Source organism: Pungitius pungitius, chromosome 7 (assembly GCF_949316345.1).
Source record: "Pungitius pungitius chromosome 7, fPunPun2.1, whole genome shotgun sequence".
NCBI lineage: Eukaryota > Metazoa > Chordata > Actinopteri > Perciformes > Gasterosteidae > Pungitius > Pungitius pungitius.
The window spans coordinates 18,166,808-18,188,771 of NC_084906.1; the positions used below are offsets into that span (position 1 = coordinate 18,166,808).

The 21,964-nt window shown below is 47.0% G+C and overlaps 3 protein-coding genes across 8 annotated transcripts; all 3 read right to left on the reverse strand.

The window, feature by feature from the left end:
* Positions 1-108: 108 nt before the first annotated feature.
* Positions 109-7,855, reverse strand: zfyve9b (zinc finger, FYVE domain containing 9b). 3 transcript variants are annotated; one of them, XM_037469373.2, is made up of 17 exons: positions 7,672-7,855; positions 5,481-6,328; positions 5,278-5,377; positions 4,995-5,191; positions 4,774-4,885; positions 3,890-4,012; positions 3,611-3,766; positions 3,276-3,500; positions 3,085-3,167; positions 2,868-2,972; positions 2,621-2,771; positions 2,031-2,111; positions 1,865-1,879; positions 1,623-1,785; positions 1,374-1,479; positions 939-1,118; positions 109-839 (listed from the first exon to the last, which is right to left on the reverse strand). In XM_037469373.2, the coding sequence occupies exons 1-17, from the start codon at positions 7,733-7,735 to the stop codon at positions 678-680; spliced, it is 2,871 nt and encodes a 956-aa protein (XP_037325270.2). In that variant the 5' UTR covers positions 7,736-7,855; the 3' UTR covers positions 109-677. The 3 variants fall into 3 exon arrangements, with proteins under 3 accessions (XP_037325270.2, XP_037325272.2, XP_037325271.2); XM_037469375.2 differs by having other exon boundaries at positions 5,481-6,386; positions 7,672-7,779; XM_037469374.2 differs by lacking the exon at positions 1,865-1,879.
* Positions 7,856-8,219: 364 nt separating this feature from the next.
* Positions 8,220-12,413, reverse strand: btf3l4 (basic transcription factor 3-like 4). Of its 4 annotated transcripts, none has more exons than XM_037470618.2 (6): positions 12,296-12,413; positions 11,785-11,847; positions 11,330-11,443; positions 10,933-11,134; positions 8,776-8,835; positions 8,220-8,561 (listed from the first exon to the last, which is right to left on the reverse strand). In XM_037470618.2, the coding sequence occupies exons 2-6, from the start codon at positions 11,836-11,838 to the stop codon at positions 8,515-8,517; spliced, it is 477 nt and encodes a 158-aa protein (XP_037326515.1). In that variant the 5' UTR covers positions 11,839-11,847; positions 12,296-12,413; the 3' UTR covers positions 8,220-8,514. The 4 variants fall into 4 exon arrangements, with proteins under 4 accessions (XP_037326515.1, XP_037326516.1, XP_037326517.1 ...); XM_037470619.2 differs by having other exon boundaries at positions 12,206-12,403; XM_037470620.2 differs by lacking the exon at positions 12,296-12,413 and adding an exon at positions 12,077-12,101.
* A 1,427-nt stretch (positions 12,414-13,840) lies between these two features.
* ptgfr (prostaglandin F receptor (FP)) lies at positions 13,841-16,291 on the reverse strand. The gene is made up of 3 exons (XM_037469672.2): positions 16,056-16,291; positions 14,973-15,772; positions 13,841-14,149 (listed from the first exon to the last, which is right to left on the reverse strand). The coding sequence occupies exons 2-3, from the start codon at positions 15,756-15,758 to the stop codon at positions 13,841-13,843; spliced, it is 1,095 nt and encodes a 364-aa protein (XP_037325569.2). The 5' UTR covers positions 15,759-15,772; positions 16,056-16,291.
* Between the last annotated feature and the right edge of the window lie 5,673 nt (positions 16,292-21,964).

A 21,964-nucleotide genomic window follows, 5' to 3' on the forward strand; every position in this document is an offset into this window, starting at 1 on the left:
ACGTGGTGGTTTGAACTAATCTAGTGGAGAAACATTTTGGACATTATTTCCCCCACGTGACATCGAAGTAGTTGAGTGAGTGCGTCCGTGAGGAACTGGCGGTCACAGTAACTGTTGCAAGTTTAATTCCAGGCCAAACGTTACATTTCATGAGCAATCAAGTAAAATACAACCAGTATGAAAACGTCTTCTAGGCATTCACTCGGTGTGCTGCAGATTGCTGCAGATTTGACTGTTCTTTAGGGTCCTTTCCTCTTTGCTTTCAGACTGTGGGGCTAAAGGAATCCTCCATCCGGGGGGGGGGGGGGGGGGGGGGCGGGTGGCCGGCATTGGACGTTGTGACCTGGACGATGTCAAGCTATGAAGAAGCTACTACTGTACAGTGTACAGGGATCTGAGGACCCATCCTAGGCTTCATGCGTACCCAGATTGTCTGCTGCAGGGTGAGATGAGGGAAAAACAAACAAAACACTAAGCACTTCTCTCTACTGGGGAGTGGATGAGATGGATGCAGACCTCGGATGTGGTCCGGCTCGCCCCTTTTTTTCGAATGCTTTTATTGCCCTGAAAACCGTCGGCAGCACTGATGAGAAGTGCCACGGGGCGGAGTTGTGGTCGGGGTTAAAAAAAAAAAAAAATGAAATTAGTGGATTGTGTGTGTGTGTGTCTTGTGTGTCTTAAGTGATGTTCTCCAGGATGTAAAAGATGAACTCCATCACGATGGGCTCGTCGCCCCTCTTGCGCCCCCTGCTGTGTATGACCGGGATCAGCACGCTGTCCAGGGCGTTCAGGTACTGAGCCGGGAGGGGAAGCCCGTTGCTCCCAGCCACAAATCCCACCTGGAATCCCCCCCAAAAAACCCATGCAATTAGTTGTCATTTGGGCAGCTATTATCTTTACTTTTGACGAGTGTGATGATTCCAAAGAGTCTTTCTGACCTCTTGGGATTCAAAGGCGACACGCAGCCCCAGCTTGGCCATCCCGTCCTCCTTGAGCAGCTTGAGGTGAGGACACAGCGCCAGGCAGAAGGCCCGAGCGATCCGCTCCGTCAGGCGGTCGTGTTCAGCAGAGTCACTCGCCCCTCCTTTGGGCTGACCCCCCCTCTGCAGGAAAAACACCTGCACAGCACATAGAGAGGGAGGGGGCAGTTTGCGATTCTTTATTGTCTATTTAAACTGTTTATTTTCTTCTCTGTGAAGCAGTTAGTTGTTTTTTTTGTCTTTCAAAGCCTGAGCTCTCTGGGGTTTTTGGTTTTATCCACAACTCAGATATTCAGTTTCCCGTCATTGTGGGATGAATAAACGAGAAAATATATTCACATTTAAGGAGCTTGAATCAAAGAAATTTCACTTGACGTTGTTAAATATTCATACTTCTGTCCAGCGGATGATCTTTCCGTTTTCTTTGTATTCTGACTTCTGAAACATCTTCGCGCTGCAGATGGACTCCATGGATTTCCCGTCGATGGGGCTCATGACTCTGGAGGACGCACATTTACCACACAGGGTATATGAGTGGAAATGGCAGACGTTATTGTCTCAGAGGCCCGCGCACTCCGTCGCATTGACCCCTCTGAGCACAAAAGCACCGTTTAACCACAGGAACATCAAACACGCGCTCACCCCTTGTTCACCGAGCATTTCTCCTCCACCCACTGGACACACACGAGCTCCTGGCTGTCCGATTGGTCGAGCCGCCCGCAGGTGACCGAGTAGTCTTTCATGTCCCGGAGCGACCGGCGGAGCTCGGCCATGGTTTCCACGGTGATCTGCACCATCAGCCCGTCTGGGGAGAGGGGACAGCGATACAGGAGGAACACACAAACGGACACACGTACACTCACATGCAATCAACATGTACGCACGCTTGGACAGACGGTCTGTTAGAATGTACACAGACACACACATATACACACACATTCTGAATAAAGCAGGCTGAAAGCAGGAGTTTTACATGCACTACTTGACTTCTTTTTTTTTTTTATAATAAAAATACGGTGAACCTGACTCCCCTCTGAGCAGACCTCCTACCTTCCACGATGCTGGACTTGGCGAGGTATCCTGCAGACGCTTTCAGCGCGCTGCTGAATATAAAGAAGCATGATCCGGTAACTGCAAACGCAAAAAGAGAAGAAAGGCCTTGAGACAAACTCTGTGGCTCCGACGCTGACACGTTCGGTGAAGAAGAAGAAACTGGCCTGTTGTGCCATCTAGTGTTACATGAGAGAACCTCTTTTTGGGCTCATGAAAAAAAAGAATTTCTGTATGTTATATACGTAATATAAAGTAATACAATTTCATCCACTTGTTTAAATCAAAGAATGGATTTTGAAGTTGCTGCTCAATAACATGAAAAAGGATCTCTAACATTTCCATACTCTCCTGTCCCACATAATCCGAATGCCGAATGAGTACATCGGGATGTGGAATAAACTGCATTTGTTGATATTGTGCAGCAAATACTACTAGAGCGTTGTTTAGTGAAAACCTGCACTGAATGCAGGTCTCTCTTTGCAACCCACACATCAGCATGCGATAAATGCTCCCCCCCCCCCCCCCCGCTACTGCCTGGATATGACACATTTAAGCGCAGGTCTCTGATACCGTCAGCAGTGGCCCACCTTTGCGTGGCTGATTGTGGATGCTGATGGCCTGGGTCTGGTACTGGCCATCGTCTCCTTGCACGCAGATGAGGTGGGAGTCTGCCGTCTCGTTGAAGCACGCCCCGATGGCCAGCACGTGCTCGTTTGACTTATTCAACGCCTTCATTAGCTGAATAGGAGAGGAGGGTGGCGCTTGATTAAAATGCACGCGTGGATACACACCGTGGTTAAGCCTTTGAGGGCGTTTCAAGGCCTAAAGTCGCACCTCGTTATACCCGGTGGTCGGGATCTTTATGCAGGTCCTCTGAGCCTCCAGATCCACGGTGAGCCCCGGCACCATCGGTAGGCTGTAGCGGTAATTCCTAAAGTCCTGGAGCGTGGCGGGAAAGAACAGGGAATGTTTTGGTCAAAAGTTTCGACGCCAATCTTAAACCTCTAATCCTGGGAAAATGTGGATTTGAAAACGAAAACGTCCCACTCACCACTAACAGTCGCATTATGGTGTGGCCGATTTCCCCAAACAAGGGCTTCCTCAAGCGCACGCTGTACAGAGGACACGGGTAAACTGGAACCAGAAAGAAACAAGCTGCTGACTGAAGAGGAACCTTACAGATGTGGCATTTCATTCTGGCGAGGGGGCGGGGGGGGGGGAAGGCACTGGGACCTCGCTTACATCTGTATTCGGCCCCCAATCGCAGCACGAGGCGCAAGGGAAAGGCTTTGGCCCAGGCCACCTCTGCTCTGTGGACCAGCAGGCCAAAGAGGTACGGCTGGTTTGGCAGAGGCAGACCTTGAAGGGACTGCAGGGTGGCGCGGAGGTACAGGAAGCCCGCGTGCTCCTCGCTGCCCAGGAAGCTGCCGTCGAACAAGGTCAGCGACAGGTGCTTCACCACCTTTCCTGCACGGGACCAGAGGGGGGGGGGGAGAGAATACAACACATCACTACGATGCACGCGTTGGAAATGTGCAGGAGGTCAGCGTTTTTTTTAACGAGCGCGGGGCTGTGACCTGTGAGGGCGTCCCTGTACAGCTGGATGATGTGGCTGAAGATGTTTTTGGGGAAGCTTTTCTCTTCGGGCAAACACTGCAGCAACAACACCACCTCCACCTGGCCCACGGCGTGCATTCCCTTCGTCGTCACGCACCAGCACTTCCTGTTAACATCTGTCAGGGATGGACAGTTTATTTATGGGAAAAAGCAGGCCTCAATTTAACAAAATATGCGTGTCGTTTTTTCTATGCACGGTGAGTAAAAAAAAAAAAATACAAGAATTAAAAGAGACATACAGTTGACCAGCTTAACCATTGCGAGCAGGTTGGCATTGAGGACGAACACCAGGGGCTTGGGCCTGCCACTCTCCAGCTCCTGGATGAGCAGCATCTCTGACGGCTGCTCCTCCACAGTGTAATCTGAAGGACAGAGACAAAGAGCAACACATGCCGGATCTTCTACTGCGCTGGCTTTGAGCCGGTGCTCTAGCCCACTTTGATCCATTGTCGGTAAATTTAAAAAAAAGCAAACAGTGTGACTTTGAAGATCATATTTGAAGATGAACACCTGTGCAGGGAAGAATAACCATCGTCTGAGCCCTGGTCTAATTGAGTTGGAAGGGCAGGTCCCCCCCCCCCCCCTATTAACAGCAAAGTGATGACCCTCGCCGCGAGGGGCCTGGTGGGCGGAGTCAGGGAGATCCAGCTGTGCTGAGACACTGCAGGGATACAGTCAGCCGGGCGCTCTCTGCCTCTTATGGCTACGTTAGATGAACATATTTTTTAGCAACAATGCGAAATATTATCTCATGTAACCATTTAGGTAAGATTATGTCCAGATTCGATTTATAGTGAATTTACTTTTCCTGTGTTCAATGAGAGGAGCTTGGGGTGCTCATCGGGATTGTTCTGCAGAAAGCTGCTGTCTCTTCATTTTGAGTTTCACTTTGCTTCTCCGCACGTCAACCTCTCAACACCGGAGTGACCTGCATCTCGCCTCGTGCTGACTGGTTTGCACGTCACTCCTCTCTGTGCCTCCTGGGCAAAATGAGTCGCCATCCAAAAAAATAATAGAAGCTAGTAAGAAAATACCAGGATATGGGCCGCCACAAACATACATCGCCCCCCAAGTAATATAATGATCCCAATCTTTGACTCTAATGGGATGGAGCCTGTCTTACCTCCTTTGACTCCTGTGGAGGTGAGGATCGGAGGAAGGCCTTCCAGGGGGATGAGGTTGGCAGAGCTGCTCACTAAAGCCGCGGTGCCCCAGCCGTACGGACCACAGGCCTCCTGGAGGGGGCGGGAGGTCGCAGGACTGAGCCCGTGTTCTCGTACAAAAAGAACCCCCCCCCCCATCTGACTAGCAAACAGGTCGGCAGACGCGTTGATACACACTTACGTTGACGCTCGTCCCGCGTGGCCGCAAGGCTCTCCGGATCTGTGGGGAACCCACGGGACTTCTAACCGGCCCGCCGAGCGCTCGTCTCACCAGCGGCGAGACCCCTCTGACGGGCGTGGTCGGCGCGGACTCCGACTGCTTATTGGGGAGGAGGTCGTCTGCGAACCACACCCTCCTTCTTCCCCTCGGGGGTGTCCCTGAAGAGAGGATGAAGGATTACTGAGGGCCAGAGTTTCCTTCGGAAGCTGTGGACTTTAAGCAAAATAAACGTATTTGTGCTCACTTTTGTCCAGGGTTGAATGACAGGAGACACAAACTCGTCCCTCCTTGCCATCCAGATGTGTGAGTCTGAACTTCAGATTGGAGCAAAGCGCACAAAAAACCTGCCGACACCCAAGCGCACGTGCACGCATCAACTGCATGTCTTGTCTTTTTGTTTGTTATCGAGAACCACATTTTTTTTGTCACACAAACGTTCCTCCTCACCTTCCCACAAGCGCGGCAGTGATGCCTCCTCTTGGTAAACGTGAACTTGACCCCGCACTTCATGCAGACCTGCGCCTGGGCATCAGGGACCCACACGGGAGCCACCTCGCCGAGGACGGCGCCGCGGTCCTTGGCCAGGATGCCGGCGGGGCTCAGCTCGTTGTCGGGGTCCGGAGGAGGAGCTGCGCGGGCGCCCGTGGCTCCCTCACAGCCGGCTGCCCGGGCCTTGCTGCTGGCCTCGTCTCCTCCGTTACACCTGAGAGCATTGAACTGGCCCTGGAGCTCCTTGGACCACCGGTCATGTGACTGGTCGCGCGAGGGAGCCGATGGCGGCCCCGTCGCCTCTGAGCCGCAGGACTGCTCTTGCTGCTCCAGCCGGCTCTCCTCCAGCTCCTTCTCCTCCACCACGGACTCCTCCTTCGAGGGGAGCTCCTGGGGCTTCTTCTTCTGCTCCTTTGCAGCCTCCTCCTCTTCTTCTTCTTCACCCTCCTCCTCCTCTTCCTCTTCCTCCTCCGGCCAGGCGGCCTCTGCGGGGCTCAGCACCAGCGGGCTGGGAGACTCCCTGAAACAACTCTCCCCCCACATGGAGATGGCGGTCACGGTGCAGCTGCCTTCCTCCAGCCGGGAGGGTGGAGTCAGTTTGGCAGGATGCTGGGATGGTTTCTCCTCACATGGCCCAAAGCGGTTTGCGACGGGCGCATCAGACGAGGCCTTAGACGGGGATTCTGGTCTTATTTGGCCGCAGCCCAAACCCGGTTTGGACACGTCACCATCTTTGAGCACCAGCACGCAGGGCCGGTTCAGCCAGTGGTGCTTGGTGTCCCGGAGAGACGGATTGTCTCCTTCATCTGTGTGTTCGAAGGAGAGCATGATTACCACCGACACTCAGCGCGCGCATCGCTCTTTCTGTCGAGAAACACACACACACACACAGGTGCACACACACACACATCAAGTTTTACTGCTGATTAACAACGACTTAGGTGGAAAATGTTCGCATGTGCTAAGTGGCCATTTAACAGCGTGTGATAATGTAACTCATCGCTCGGCTTTCAATCACCGCGAGAGGCCGCATCAGCACTCAGTCGCCCCTTGAGAGGTGTGAGGTTGAGCTGATCTCAGAACAGGGTTGGAAATAGGAGGTGTGGTTGTGAATGAAATATTAATGTGAAAACCAATCGCAGCTGTGTGTGTGTATATAGTTGTCGATGATACAACACAGCTGCCGGGTTTCCCCCAGAGAACCAAATGGTCAATAGTGGCTCTTACTGACCGCCCAAATATTGACGAGGATGAGGACCAACACACTTTGTTGTTGTTGTTTTTTTTAATGTTGCCTTGAAATCTTCACTGGTCCCACTGGCTCATTTACCACTGGTCTCCGGTGATGGACCAAAGACAAAGTGATGATGATGGGTGATATCATCAATCAGTATCTGATTCTAGAACATATGATTCTAGACAAACACCTTCTCTGATGACAAACAATTACTGTTTCTAAACGCTTTACCTACACATTGTAGTAAGGCAATAACCCTCATAACGCACCCATGGGAGTTCACGTGTTCATAGCCGGTGTTTTACCGAGCTGTCGCTACCACCGATTCCTTACGAATCGCTAGGAGGAAGAGTCCGAAATCAGAGCCTATAGAATGGGCTGTAGAATAGGTTCTAGTCGAGTTCTAGATGAACTGCATTGCAGCTGCCTTCAATAGAAACCCACATGACAGGGAGGCGTGCCGTGCCGCCGCCGCTGCGGGCTGCCGGGTGGAGGTTTCCCGATCCGGCGGACAGGAGCGGTCGCTTCCCGGGACGGTGACGCATTCAACGCACGCGCAAATGTTTCACTCCGCCCGCAGGGCACCGAGGCCGGCGGCAATGCGACACTCGGCACCAACACCCCCCCACCTCGTTACATCAGAACCACCACCACCACCCCCCCCCCCCCCCACACACACACACACACACACACACACACACACACACCCCGAGCGAACGCGTCCCGGATGATGCGGAATACGCGCGCGGCAGAAATGCTGCATCAGCGTTTTTTTTTTTACCTGTGACAAACAAGAGCCGCGCTGTGTCATCATGCAGCGCTCAGGGGAAATGAATGGGCAGAGCGGTAGACGGGTGTGTGTGTGTGTGTGTGTGTGTGTGCGCGTGCGGGGGGTAAAGAGTGGATTCTTACCCTCGGTTATTGCTCCCAGGAGGCTTTCATTCTCGTCATCCCGCGCGGAGAAGAACTTTAGCATTTTCCCCCCGTTACACGCGGCTTCCCAGCAGCAGCAGCAGCAGCAGCAGCAGCTGTGCCTTGCTCACAAGCGGAGGTGTGATGGGATGAATTCGCCCCCTCCACAAACCCTTCGCTGTGATCCCCCACCCCCCCCCCCCCCCCCCCCCTCCTCCTCCTCCTCCTCCTCATCCCCCTCCTCCTCCTCCCCCGTGTCTCTCTCTGCGGCTCTTTGAAGAAACTCAAGAGGTGTGCAGAAATGTCCCTCCCCAGTTTGGCCGCCTGCACCAAGACAACATGAGTCAAGATGCCAGATGTGAAAAGCCGGGCTGCATGCATACCCTGTCCTACTGTAGGACATCATATCACACACACACACACATATATATATATATATATATATATATATATATATATATATATATATATATATTATTATTAATGCCAGAAATCTTGATTCTAAGCACTGATATTTATACAATCTTGTCAATGACCACAGCACCATCTAAAAAAATGTTCATCACCTTTATTTTGTTTCGTAATCAAAAGACTAGCTAATGACCACTGTCACCCTGACCGTGACTGGTGGAGGGATTTGACGTGAAGGGAGTATCTTTATGTGTTTTAAGTGCACCGGCCGGTCTGACTGCGACATCCTCGGGTCATTGGGTAAATAGAAAAGTCTCTGGTTGGTTGGGGTGGGCTCAGTGTCTGATATGTCGGCATGACTAGACGTTTAAAAACGCCGTGCTTGGGCTGCGGTCCGGCCCTGCATGTGTGCGCCGGCGGACTCCGCGCGTGTCAGTTTGCCTCGTCCTTCGACGCTTCATCGAAGTTCTCCACCAAATCTGCAGAAACGATGTCACATTGTGCATTATTGCATTTGAAGAAAAAAAAATGTTACCTCGACAAAATGATATCAATGTGAATTATTGTAACCGAGGATTAAAGTAGGCGATATACCACTTATACAAAGCAGATCATCTTCGTTTGAATGAATAACTGACTCAGCATTATGCAAATTTTTAGAAATTTGCTTTTAGACTTTAGATACGCACGCACCTGGAACATCATCGTCCTCTTCTTCAATGTCCTCTGCCTTTGGAGCCTTGCTGTCGAGAGCTGAGATCAAATGTCCAAATAAGAAAGGAAAAAACATGGATTGTATTTTGTTTAAATTTCATTTTTTCTTAATTGATTAACAAATGCCAGGAAGGAAGAGCAAAAACAAATGTATTTATTCTACAAACAAATATTTACCCTGGGGCCAGAGACTGATGCAACCCTTTTACCTCAGGGACATACACCTCCATTGTTGTTTTTTTAAACAATTCAAAGTCAGTGAGCCATCTTGACACTGGGGGACAAGCTGCTTTATTGCAATGCACATGGGAGCAAATGCTCCATTCTGCTGCTGTAAATACTCACTAGAGAGGCAGATGTAATTGTCACAGCTGAAACCAGTCCCCAAGTAAATACACTAATACTCCAGAGTGAGTTCTGCTCAACAACTACACTGCCTTGCTTTAAAAGGACATCATTTTGTCCTCTTGAACTTTACAAAAATGTGACTCCTTTTGAAACATTTCTGTCCTCAGTGGGAACGAGCTGAAGCTGAGAAAACAACTTAAATGGAAAGGCTTCAGGAGGAACAAATGAGCAACACATGAAGGATTAGCTAACAGTTGTTCACTGACTGCTTACTGTGTGTTTAAACCAGCCTCCAGCCTTTCCACACCTGCTCCCACCCTCTCCACGAGAAATAGGACAATCTTTACATCTAAACGGCTTCGGGCCACAGCACACCGCACACCACCCTTATAACCCTAAACTACGGTGGCCGAGAAGGTTCAGACAAATACAAAAGCAACAACACAACCGCAAACGCCACAACACAACACGAACGCCGCAACACGAAAATACAAAAGCCACATCACAACCGCAAATGCCACAACGCAACACGAACGCCGCAACGCAACGCGAAAGCGAAAACGGAAGTAGCTGCCCACGGGAGCGAGCGTATTTTGGAGGAACGCCCACGGGAGCGAGCGTATTTTGGAGGAACGGAGCTGGAGGATGGCAGATCGTTTAAGAAGTAAGTGAAACATGATTCCTTACTTTAACTGTAGCCGCAAGGAATCATGTTTCACTTACTTCTTAAACGATCTGGCATCCTCCAGCTCCGGTGTTACGTGCCGACTGGGTTTTTGAACCTACTGGTTTGGCTACGCGTGCGTGTTTGTTTTGCCCCGACAGAGGCAGATGTTGTCTGCCTCGGTCACCTGATCCGTCACACAGTCGCAAACATATTTCTGAAAATGTTCAAAATGTATCCCATATCCAATGCAGCGGTTATGATTGTATAAGTGAGCACTACATCACTGCTACGTATAAAGAAATAAATAAAAGAACATACGTTTATTAAAAGATCGCCACAACCTGGATTCGAACTCGCAGTCGAGCAAAATAGCAAAACTTTATAAGACGGCGGCGCTACGCCGTCGGCCAACCGAGCTGTCAAATGCCGCTACTGATTTCACTACTTATCATGAAATTGCAAATCGTCAGTGGCAAGAACATCTTTTGGTTCAGGGTGAGCCAAGACAACTGTTTTTTGGTGGCGTAGCGTGAAATACATAGTTCTGTCAGGTTTTCTAGCACATTGCCCAAGTAGGATTACTCTCTTAATAACATCTAAACGCGTAGCCAAACCAGTAGGTTCAAAAACCAGTAGGCACGTAACAACGGAGCTGGAAGATGCCAGATTGTTTAAGAAGTAAGTGAAACATGATTCCTTGCGGCTACAGTTAAAGTAAGGAATCATGTTTCACTTACTTCTTGAACGATCTGCCATCCTCCAGCTCCGTTCCTCCAAAATACGCTCGCTCCCGTGGGCAGCTACTTCCGTTTTCGCTTTCGCGTTGCGTTGCGGCGTTCGTGTTGCGTTGTGGCATTTGCGGTTGTGATGTGGCTTTTGTATTTTCGTGTTGCGGCGTTCGTGTTGTGTTGTGGCATTTGCAGTTGTGATGTGCCTTTTGTATTTTGTGTTGTGGCGTTCGTGTTGCGTTGTGGCATTTGCGGTTGTGTTGTTGCTTTTGTATTTGTCTGAACCTTCTCGGCCACCGTACTAAACCACACTTGCGCCCAGTGACCACCCGAAATAAATCCTCCTCCTCTTTCACAGTTATGCCAGGAGGTCAGAGGTCGAGGCACACCCACCTTGCCGAGGGAACTGTTCTGCGAGTTTGCGCAGGCTGCTGAGGCTGTCGGCGCCCAGCTGACTGAGGATGCCGGGGAGCATCTCCGTCAGCTGCTTGGTCTCGGCGTGGCCCGTGATGGCGAAGGTGTTGGCGGACAGCGAGGCCTGCACTTTGGGGTTGTTGAAGTGGATCACGGTTCCGTCGTCCTTGATCATGTTCACCTCGGGAGACAAAGCGCGCGCGCGAGGTTTAACCGCAGGGCCGAATGCGGTGGCGCTATTGATCCGCGAGGTCGCTCGTACGCGCGCAGAGTGCAAGTGGGCAAATGGCAAAGCGGTCAGGTCAACGCGTTAAAAAGGGGGAAATGACATCATGTTTGAGGGGTCACTTAAAGCAGAAGATCCGTGCAAATGTACCTCCTCGATTCCAGCTATATTGTTGACAGCCAATTTCTTAAGTGAACTCTGTAGCTTCTTGTCATCGGCTGTTGCAGTTCTGTGTACCACCTTCTTCTTCCTGCGTGCAGATCCCTGGAGAAAAAAATAAAAGAATTCGCAATATGTTTTCGTTCAAAATCAGTTGAAACTCATTGCTTTTATCGAGGCTGAACTTATAGATATCTAATATTCAAAAGTTATCATTATTTTCCAATAAATTTACATTTTCAGTCGTATTCATCTAATGAATCGGCGGCACAGATGTTTTGCCAAGGTGTATTAGGACTACCATCCAACAATGAATTTGAATTTAAGCGTTTAAACCTTTAAAACAAAAGCAACAAAAACACAATAGAGATATAACTTTTTTTGTTGTTGCCAGATGACACCTTTACAATCAAAACAAAACACCACTTCCTGTATTGGCGACTCACTTTTCCCCCTATCCGGACCTGGGCTTGAAGTTTTGCCAGTTTTTCTTGATTCATTCTTTCAACCTACACAATAAAAACGAAATGAATGTCGGAACAAATAAATGTTCTGTTCAAGCTGCTTAAAACCAACGCGGCATGCTGCTGCTGCAGCAGCTGCTCGCAACTGTCGACTGTGAGCTGCAGCAACAGCACGAGCCCATCAGACAGAAGTCCAGTCCAGTTCCCACAGAATCCAGTAAAACGTGGTTAATCAACAAGGCGAAGGTATTCAAAACAGAGGAAGAAATTATACCTCTGCTCAGACTAGCTCCAAGTTGTCAGTCTGTGTCAGTCTGTGTCCGTCAGTGTCAGTGTGGTGAGCAGCTGCAGACATGACAACACGGGGAGGGGGGGGGGGGGGGGGGGGGGGGAGGCTACAGACCGAACACGGCGCGTCACGGCTCGGTTCGGTCCGACAGCTCCGGTCCGGCCGCGCAGCAACGAGCACAAATCAACACGTTTCATCCCAAACCTGCTCGAACGTCCACACGGGCACGCGCTGGGGCGAAAGATGGAGGTTACGAGGAAGAGGTGGCGTCACACACACCCATACGGATTTCTATTGTTCTTCTTCTGTGTTCTATTTAGTAGTTGCAAGGGTTTGAATGGGGCGCCGCCACCTGCAGGGCAGTTTGTGTATTACATCAACAAACGCCCCTTGACCCACTACCAGACTCCACCCCAACCATTGAGACAATTAATGATTAAAAGATTTATTTAGCATATTGAACTGCAGAAAAGTCCAAAGAAACAAAAATATTTAGTTGTTGTAACTTGTTTTGCTTCTGAAAAAAACTGTGAATTGGATTTCAATTGAACTTACAAACAAGTGTAGTCAAATTACTGTACCCCCCCCCCCCCAAGTAACAATAGGAACAGTAATCATCAAGAGCTCTGTCAACACATGACAGCTGGCATATTAATCAATTAGTTATTATGTCTTTGTCATGACTGATACATTAATAGTTAAAAATAGTAATACAAATTATCTCCTAAAATGTCTTTATTTATCTTGGTGCCACACTCTTGACTTATCACAAATGACCCGGACCATCACCTACAACAACAAAACATTTCACTTTTTTTATTTCCACCTATATTACACAGTTGAGCCCAAAGAAAATGTTCACACAGATTTACGAGACAGAGATGATATGCTACAAACGTATGTGTTGCCATAAGTGCACCACTGAGCGACTGCTCTGTCTGATACAGTAGATGGACACATACTACATTTCATCAAACTGTGAATGTCATTTAGTATTTCTATAGACTGAATCATAATAAGTCATGAGCTCAGTTACAGTATTTTGTGCATCCTGCTACAAACATTTGTACACTGCATTCTACACATAATAACACAGACACATTTAGAGATCTGACATTGTACAGAAGCTGATTGATGAGATCCTAAATATGAATCCAAATGTGGCATCTGCCAGCAATAACAAAAGACAATTAAGCAATAATAAAATGATAAAAATAAAAATCCTTCAATGATGTTGAGCTGCCAAATGAAAATCTCAGCATTAATACAAATTATGTTCACTTTTTCCAAAACAAAAATTCAATAAAGGAGTGACAGAACAAACCTGAAGGCAATATGAGTGAATGTTTTAACTTAAACTGATTTCGTACACGTCAACGTGAAGTACCACAGGGCTGAAAAAGTAGCACTATTTTAATTTAAACAGAGCTGTATCGCAATATGTACACAAATACTTTGTTTAACACAGATACATTTGTAAACTCACTTGGACAGATATCTCAAGTACTGCCACAACAACGACAATAACTGAATCCCACATTATACAATAGAGCACATGACAGATCCTATTGTCCATTAAGCGAAGAGAGCGGGAAAACTGCCTTTATAATGGTAGCTCATACCCAGCAACTTTAACTGTCTGTATTCCAACAAAGTTCTGCACAACTTTGTAGCTTCCTATGTTTGTATTTTTTCCTCAAATGATGTTTCCATATCAGCTCTCGTGACCCCGGGGTGGGGGGGGGGGCCTCAGGCGATGGATTTGATCGCAGTCTCCGGTAATCTACCGAGGAGGCGGCAGTCGGTCGGGCCGAAGCCCGAGTTGCTGGTCTCCAGCGAGCTGCGGAGCACGCTGCGCTGCCAGCGCTGCGCGAAGCGAGACTTGGGGCCACAGCAGTCGTGGAGCAGCGTGAACATTTTCCTCAGGACGGCCTTCCTCAGCAGGATGTAGACCCAGGGGTCGAGGATCTGGTTCCACGTGGCCATGCGCACCACCACGAGGAGGCTGAGGGACGCGGGCTCGTCTCTGGCCCTGGTGCTCAGCATGATGACGCGGATCTGAAGGAGCGACCATAGAATTAAGGAGAGAGTGAGAAAAAAACGAGACAACTACGCAATTAGCTTTAGCATCTAATATAACTCTGCTTCTTTATTTAATACATATCTAGTTTATTGTATGAGAACATTTATCCCTATTGCACAAAGTATTTTGTAATTAAGATTCAGATCTACACAAAAGAATCTGTAATGCAGTAAATATGACAAAGTATCCTCCACCCAAGTAAAGTGATTCGACACACTGTCATCTGCAAAATAATTCATAAATAATAAGTGAATAAATAATGTTTGATTACTGGATTGTTACTGTCAGAATATTTTTAATCAACCCAAAGGAAGTTTTGTAAATTGTCTTGGTCCAGAAACAAGAACCACAAAAAGTGTGAGAAAAGTGAGTCATGTTGGGATTTAATGGAGACTTCAGTGCACTTTTGCAGCAGCGACTAGAAGTACAAAGGCTTGAAATGTGTGTCCTTTTCTGCCAGATCAAATGAACATTTTATAGTGCAATTATAGCCTTTTTTTGTCCAAATCAAATCGCTAAGAGGTTCGACATCAAACAGTGAGACGGGCGGGGGACAAATAAAAAAGCAACGGTGCAGAAACCCTTAAATACCAGCTCATTTTCCCATCACAGATAATAAAGCTCAGAACCCATTTCACTGTCACTTGGCACTTACCAATGTTCACAGGCCGTGGTAACCCGGGGTTTTAAGCTCACAAATGTGACCCTTCTGACAATGTAAAGTAATAATGAATATTCCGAATTAACAATGCCCTTCAACTCATTTTCACCACCTCATGCGACAATGCCCATCCTCACCAGCAATGGGCCCCAACACACGCAGGACACCGACATGATACCCAGCAGCTGACAGATCATCTCTATGTGGTACGACGTGCCTCGACAGTGGTGCTTGCGGCGCAGCCGGGCCCGCAGCAGAGCACAGCTCGTCATGGCGTTGCACACAATGGAGAGCATCAGGGCCATCAGCCCCAGCATGGAGAAGACCAAAGGGAGGAGCACGTCCAGCCAGTCTTTAGGTTCCTCCATGTGGAAGAAGCACCAGCTCCTGGAGCTCTGGACCCGGTAGGGCCTCCCCAGCAGCACGGGCAGCACCGCCACCAGGGCGGCGAGCAGCCAGGTGAGTGCCAGCAGCCGCTTCATGTGGCGGGACGCCAGCGCCGTGGAGTGGAAGATGGGCCTGGTGACGCCGAGGCAGCGCTCCACGGCCATGGCGCTGCCCAGGAAAAGGGGGCTCAGGCCGAAGAACACCATGCACGCCCCGAAGGCGCCGCACACGGCGCCGCGGGGGTCGAACGCCTGCCACTCCTTGTGGAAGCTGTAGACGAGGATCACCAGGGAGCCGTTGATGAGGTGACCCAGCAGGTCGGTGACCACCAGGCTGCTGGCAAACAGCAGGAAGGACGCCTTGGACTTGATCCGGAGGCGGTTGTAGGATTCGACGAGGATGAATAGCGCCAGGCCGTTGGAGAAGATGCCCACAGTCATGGAGACGACGGAGGCGGCGATGGAGATTTCCTTCCGGGTGCCGGTGTTGTTGCCCTCTGACCCGTAAGCTGTTTCTGAGCTCCCGTTGGCTGCCATGGTGGAAATGAAATCTGAAGGAGAGGATGAAGAGCGGATGAATCACTTTCCCCGGACATTGTGGCAAATAAATTGCTTTTTATTCCTTTAGTATTTTTTTGAGAAATGAATTTAATGATAACAAAAAGTTCCTCTGACTTGCAACCTCTGAGATGCAACTCATTTATTTTTACAGCACCACGTGCGCTTTGGGGTGTGACTATGGAGACAGTGAACGTCCTGGCATATTAAAATAAAAAATATCCAACATTTTTAAAAGAAAATAATTGATGTCAACGGTCCTGGTTAAAATCTTACCTCACGTTTGTTTCCCTCTCACGCAACTCGCCACATGTCGCCTTCACTTTGTGCCTTCTTCCACGATCGGAGGAGCCACGCGACGTGCAGTCGGTCCGGCGGTAAATGCCATCGTATCTCCTCGGGAGCGGCGCGGAGGCTGCGAAGAGCGCAACTGGTTTCCGCGGATGCGCACGAGCGTCAGTCCGCCGAGGTGTCACTTCGGTCTGAAACCCGCCTCGGTGCCTCAACAACTGTCCTTCACAGCCAGCAAAAGAAGATTAAAACGCTTGAGGGGACCTGTTTGGTTTTCTGTGGTGGCCGGAGAGGCATGCAAAGGGAAATAAGACTGATGGCAAAATATGCACGCCCTCAACTTTGATAATTACGCATGATTACCTTTCCTCCAAGTAAAAGGACTGTGTGTCTGCAGCCGCATGAGTCACCTGTTTATTACTGCCGTCCTATGTGCTTTATTGATGAAAAGATATCCTTTTACTGTTAATATAATTAGTTTTCTATTGCACCCAAGTGTAATATCCCCTCCTGGATATTTTATTTTTCATCAGTCTTGTGAAAACGAATGGGATCTAACAACAATATTCAATATCCCTTTTGATATGATGATAATCATAATAAAAATAGTAGTTCAAATAAAAAAAAATGTTTTTCTTCCATTTCTGTGAATGTAAAATGAGGACACTACCTGAGCCAGTCTTTAAAGTGTCTCTGCTTGGACTGCAGAGAATGCTGGGCTGATGTGTTCAACCTGTCAGTCACACCTTTTGCTTTAAGCCTTTGATCCAATAGTTAATTAAAGTTATCCATGTAATACGTTTAGACTATACAGTGCAAAGAAAATAGTAAACTCACGTCCTTCTTTATTTGTTTGCTGGTTTTTGGTGTCCTTTCATAGTTATGTTTCATTTGGGCCTGAATTACAAATCGGCTGATTCTTTTTTAATACAATGTTTTTTTCCCCCTCACTAACATGAATTATTTCAAGGGCATTTAAAAGTATATAATAGGTAAGATCACACAGAAGTGTGTCTGTTCATTCATTGCAAACAAACATTACAATTCACATTCAGATTGTATGGAAACGAACAAATATAAAGAGCTGTTCAGAACATATACCAGCGAGCTGACGCTTTCATTCAAAGCGAGAATTCAACCAAGAGGTTACTGACACACAAAAAAAACAAGAATCAAGATAGCAAGTCAAACTGCAAAGTGCATTTTTAAGACGCTACCAAAGTGCCCATTCCAGGTGTAGCCGGAAGAGTTGAGTTACACACACGAAAGCACTTGGTTTTAGCACAACCAACAACGCAAACAGGATACGTTTGAGTGAAAGAGAGAACGTTGGACAGACGATGATTGTGTGATTATTTGGAGCAGGAACCCAAGTCGCCCGTTGTGCGCACGTGCATTTCAGGGCCACGGTCCGTTCCACCAAAGTGAGCGCAGTCCCAGACCCACTAAGCTCTTCATACCCGCGGACTCTGAGGTCAGCGTATTGATTGAAACCGTCTCCATGACGTCAGCTCGGTGCCTGGAACGTCTTAACGTAACAGATCCTGAGTTGTTAGCCTTGGTGCCAGGCACCTGAGTCAGACAACCTGGGGGTCACACACATCGGCTAAAAGCACATTTCACATCATCTAGAAGTTTGTGCATCGACCCCCCCCCCCTGACTTTGCACTCATTCTGACAATAATCATCGTCATGTTGCTCAATCAATCCCTACTTCTCACCTTTTTGTCTTTTCTATTACAGCGGTAGTGCGATTTTATTGCATTTTCAATCATCATCGCATCGGGGTATTCGTACCAAACTGTGAGATGGTATTGAACCCATAGGACCTATAAGTGCTTCATTGTGCCTGAAGCCCTAGAAAAAAAGTGATTTGTTTCTTCCCTTCAAAAGGCATTTCCCTTTCTTTGTTCACCAGAAGGTGTTCAATTTGTGTCCTTCACTTTGCTTTGCTTTTTCTTTATGTGGAAAGATGAGGATGGAAAGTCAGCTTGAGTTTCAATCTGCCTGCAAAATGTTTGCTCATTAGTTTAACATCCAGACTCTGCTGCTTCTGTCATAGTTACTAAGCACTTACTAACCATTAAAGAAATTATCTGCCAAAATACACATTCGTAAAATACTGAATGTGTTGCGATTAAGGTTTCACATCTTGTACTTTCATTTTTTCTGCAGTGTAATCAAAAAGCCCATTATTTCCATTGATTGCAAATAGGCATGGATTGTTTGACTGCCTTTTATCCTCTAAATTATGTCCCATTATTTCAACTGTGTCAACAGAAAAAATAGAAAAGTGAAAAAAGTTCCACAATTCATTGACGAAATTCTATTTTGTTTCTTTGAAGTAGCAATCAAAGTTCATTGCTTTTTCTCAACACAAAAACCACATCTAGAGACTAACAAACAAGTGAATACTTCCCCATATACATATTAAACGTCTGCAATTTCAAATGCAAATGAATTAGGATACAAAATGCTTTTTGTTTGAAAGGAACGCCATGCAGAGCGCTGATGTAGCAGCATAGTGTCTTGCGAGCTTCTCTTTGCTTTATGCTTTTTGGTTTGTGCACTCTGTAGAAACCTTATTTGTGTAGAAAGCTTATTTCCACTGCATCCCTCTCATTGAACACAAGTACTCTGAGGTCTCCGTGACCTGAACAGCTGTGCAACGAATACTTCTCAGGAGAGGGTTTGGGTGATTAAATGATGTCTTCAAAACTTGTGCCTTTGGCGAAACCTATAGCACAATTGTGTTTTTCAAGTAATTTGAATTCATCACATGCAAGAAAAACAGTATCAACTCAATGGCTTTTTGGAGAAGATGGTCCAGCCGCTTCGCTTCTTCCCTGTAAAAGTATATCTTTTAATAAAATTTCAACAGCTACTGAAAGAGTCCCGGTAAGGGACAACCAAAAAAAGCTCATTCGCAATGAATTCACTTATTTCAAAGTCTGTAATTGACTTGTTAAATCCCTCCCCCCTCTGAGCCTTCTCGTCCCCCCCCCCCCAAATGGTCGCTAAATCGTCTCCCAGGTGACATTACGCCTTGGAGTGTGGTGTCACACGGTGTCTGCTGTAATGACGGGCAGCAGAGTGCCGGGTCACAATGCAGGGAAAGCACAGGCACGGGAGTGCAATCATCATTCATTCTGTGGGTCCCAAAGGGGGGGTTTGGATGGAGCGAGATGGGAAGATTACCCATAATGCCGGTCTTCTTGCCCGGCTGGCTCTGCTTTGTCACAATCCCGCCGCTTTCCAGAATCCACAGGTAACCAATGTACCTTTCCTTCGCTTCGGCCCGACTGGTACATCCCGTCATTTTCTTTTGTTCTTTTGTTCCTCTCTGTCACCCTGACCAAGCGACTTCACCCATTTTTTGGAACTTTCAAAGGCAGCACGGTTTTTGTGCCGTACATGTGAGGCAGTGGCAACGTTGGTTATCGAGTAGAGACAAGCGGTAAAAATATAAGGGAAAATATAAAATCCCCAGCAGGTTGAACGGGTTGGGCTTCTTTTTGATACCCTTTCACCCTTCGCTAGTATCTCAAACACAACACCAAATCTTATACTTAGACGTGCGTGTCATCAAAAAGCACTGCAAATAAACTAGAGCTAACAGTTCCTTGTTTGAGTGTAAAAGTGTTTGAGTGTGACTGAACCTATAATCTGACCTTCTAGGTAACTTAACTAGAAACTCCGAGACCCAGATTAGTAACGACATCAATGACGTTGTGTGAAGATGGGGATTTGTGGATTAGAGATTTAATGTTGACTCTGGTCCCCTGGAAGCTTAACCCCTGGCACAGTGTAGCTATTCAGCTGCTAAACCTTCAACGTGAAGTCAGGATTGCTAATCACCCTCTTCTTTATTACCCGACAGGTAAGGTGGCATCGAGGTGGAGACAAAACGAGTTAAATGGCCAGACACCACCGTCCACAAGGTAGCTGTAGTTCGTCAGCATGCTACCAGCGCAATAACATAAATCAGAACTGGAGAGGTATTCTGCACCTACTTGTCCAATAAACCGGTGACCTTTGACCCCGTGATCGGCAAAAAAAAATAAAAAATGAAGTGACCCGAAACTCCCTTTGAAAAATCCCATTTGACCGAGGCTGTCCACCACATCTGGTTGCAGAGAGAAGCAGCGACTCAAAAGTGTTTTTTTGACAGTAAATATTGAGGAGCGGCCCGTGTGGGGACTCCGAGTCCTGGGAGGACAGGAGGAGCCATTGAGGGAGGAACATCCAGGAGAACACTTCACCTCACCTCGATCGTTCACTTTGCGGATCGACACCCAAAAAAACACGACGACTTTGCAGAAAGCACAAACGTGAACAACAAGTGGCAAACAAAGGGGGATCTTTGACATCAGTGCACCGGGAGGAAAATCTATGTTTTTGTGTCTTTGTTGGGTTTGGTGAAAAGGTCCAAAACACACACACATTTAAGTGTACATAACCATGTTTTATTTAAAAAATGACAGAAGTCTTGTAACATTATCTATGCAACCTAGATTTCAATGATCAATGCAGGTACCTTTAACGTGTACACAAAATAAATTTGTGTTGAGTTATTAAAACTCTTTTTAAGAATCATTTTTGTGGCAAGATCTTTATCTTTTTTTACAATTTGCTTAGAGATAAAATAGTATTTCAAATGATACTGTATGATTTCAAATAAAAGCAATAATAGTAGGTATTTATGAAGAAAATTAATGTAAAATGTCACCAATGCAGATGCCACAAACTGGAATTAATTTAAGAGCTGAGGAGATTACATGTACTCAGTGTAAATAAACTACAATAGGACGTTATCATTGCCATCACTAAACTGAGAGCTTTACAGTAGAACTACCACTAGGAGCTGCTAAAGACATCTTTAAATCCTTCCTTATGGGACATTAGTCCAACAACAAAACCAATATTGTTGTTGAATGATTAGACATTTCAGTTTCTCTTTTTTTTCACCTTAAGTAAAAACAGACGAGAAATGTTATCTTTATTAGATAAGACACTAAACCCCTTCAGGGTCAAATGGATCTTATCAAAGCCAGAAATCTTTTCTTGTAATGATCTTATTATTATGTTTCATAAATTCTAATAATAATAATCACCCTTTGGTAAACTGCTGCACCTCTTATGTTACAAATCCACTTACTCTGTTGGTCTACAGAGTAAATGCTTACAGCCACGAGGTGTCATTGCAGCCTCACGTCACAGTTCTGTATTCACGGTTGGAAAAAGGTTTGATTCAATCGTTTTTTGTTTTTTTTTGCCTTCAAAGGTTTGAGGTCACTTGGTAAAATGTGTATCAAAGAGAGCCCTCTGGTGCCGACTAATCACTAACACGTGACGGTATTTTGCGGCCTTTCGCGTCACGAGGACGAGCCGCTCTGTACCTCAGGCGGTTTCACACGCGGCTCTTATGGGCAGCCAGTGTGTGGGGTCCTGTGTGCGCGAAGGACGTCACAATCAACGCAAACAGGGGTGTTTATAAAAGTGTCAAACACCGGAAAAAAAAAACTTCACAGCATTGGTGAGACTTCCTTTAGAAAAATCATTTCTTATAACAGCGTATTGTGCTGTGTTCAAGAAAATGCTAAACGCACAGCAATCACATAGCTGTAAACCACACATTGTAAAGAAATACATTTGTTTTGTCTTATAATAAATGTTGAACATCAGAGAGGGAGATGGCTCTGGCAAAATCTATTTTTTTTTTCCCAGAAATCCCAAACGTCTTGAATAGGGTTGAGTGTCAAAAGGATCTAGGAAATTAAATGTAAGACACATTGTTCTTCTTTATGTTCCAATTCATTTTAAATTAGCTTTGTATCAACGGCCTGAAGCCTAAAGGAATAGAAACTGTGTCTGTGGGTTATAATTGACTCCGT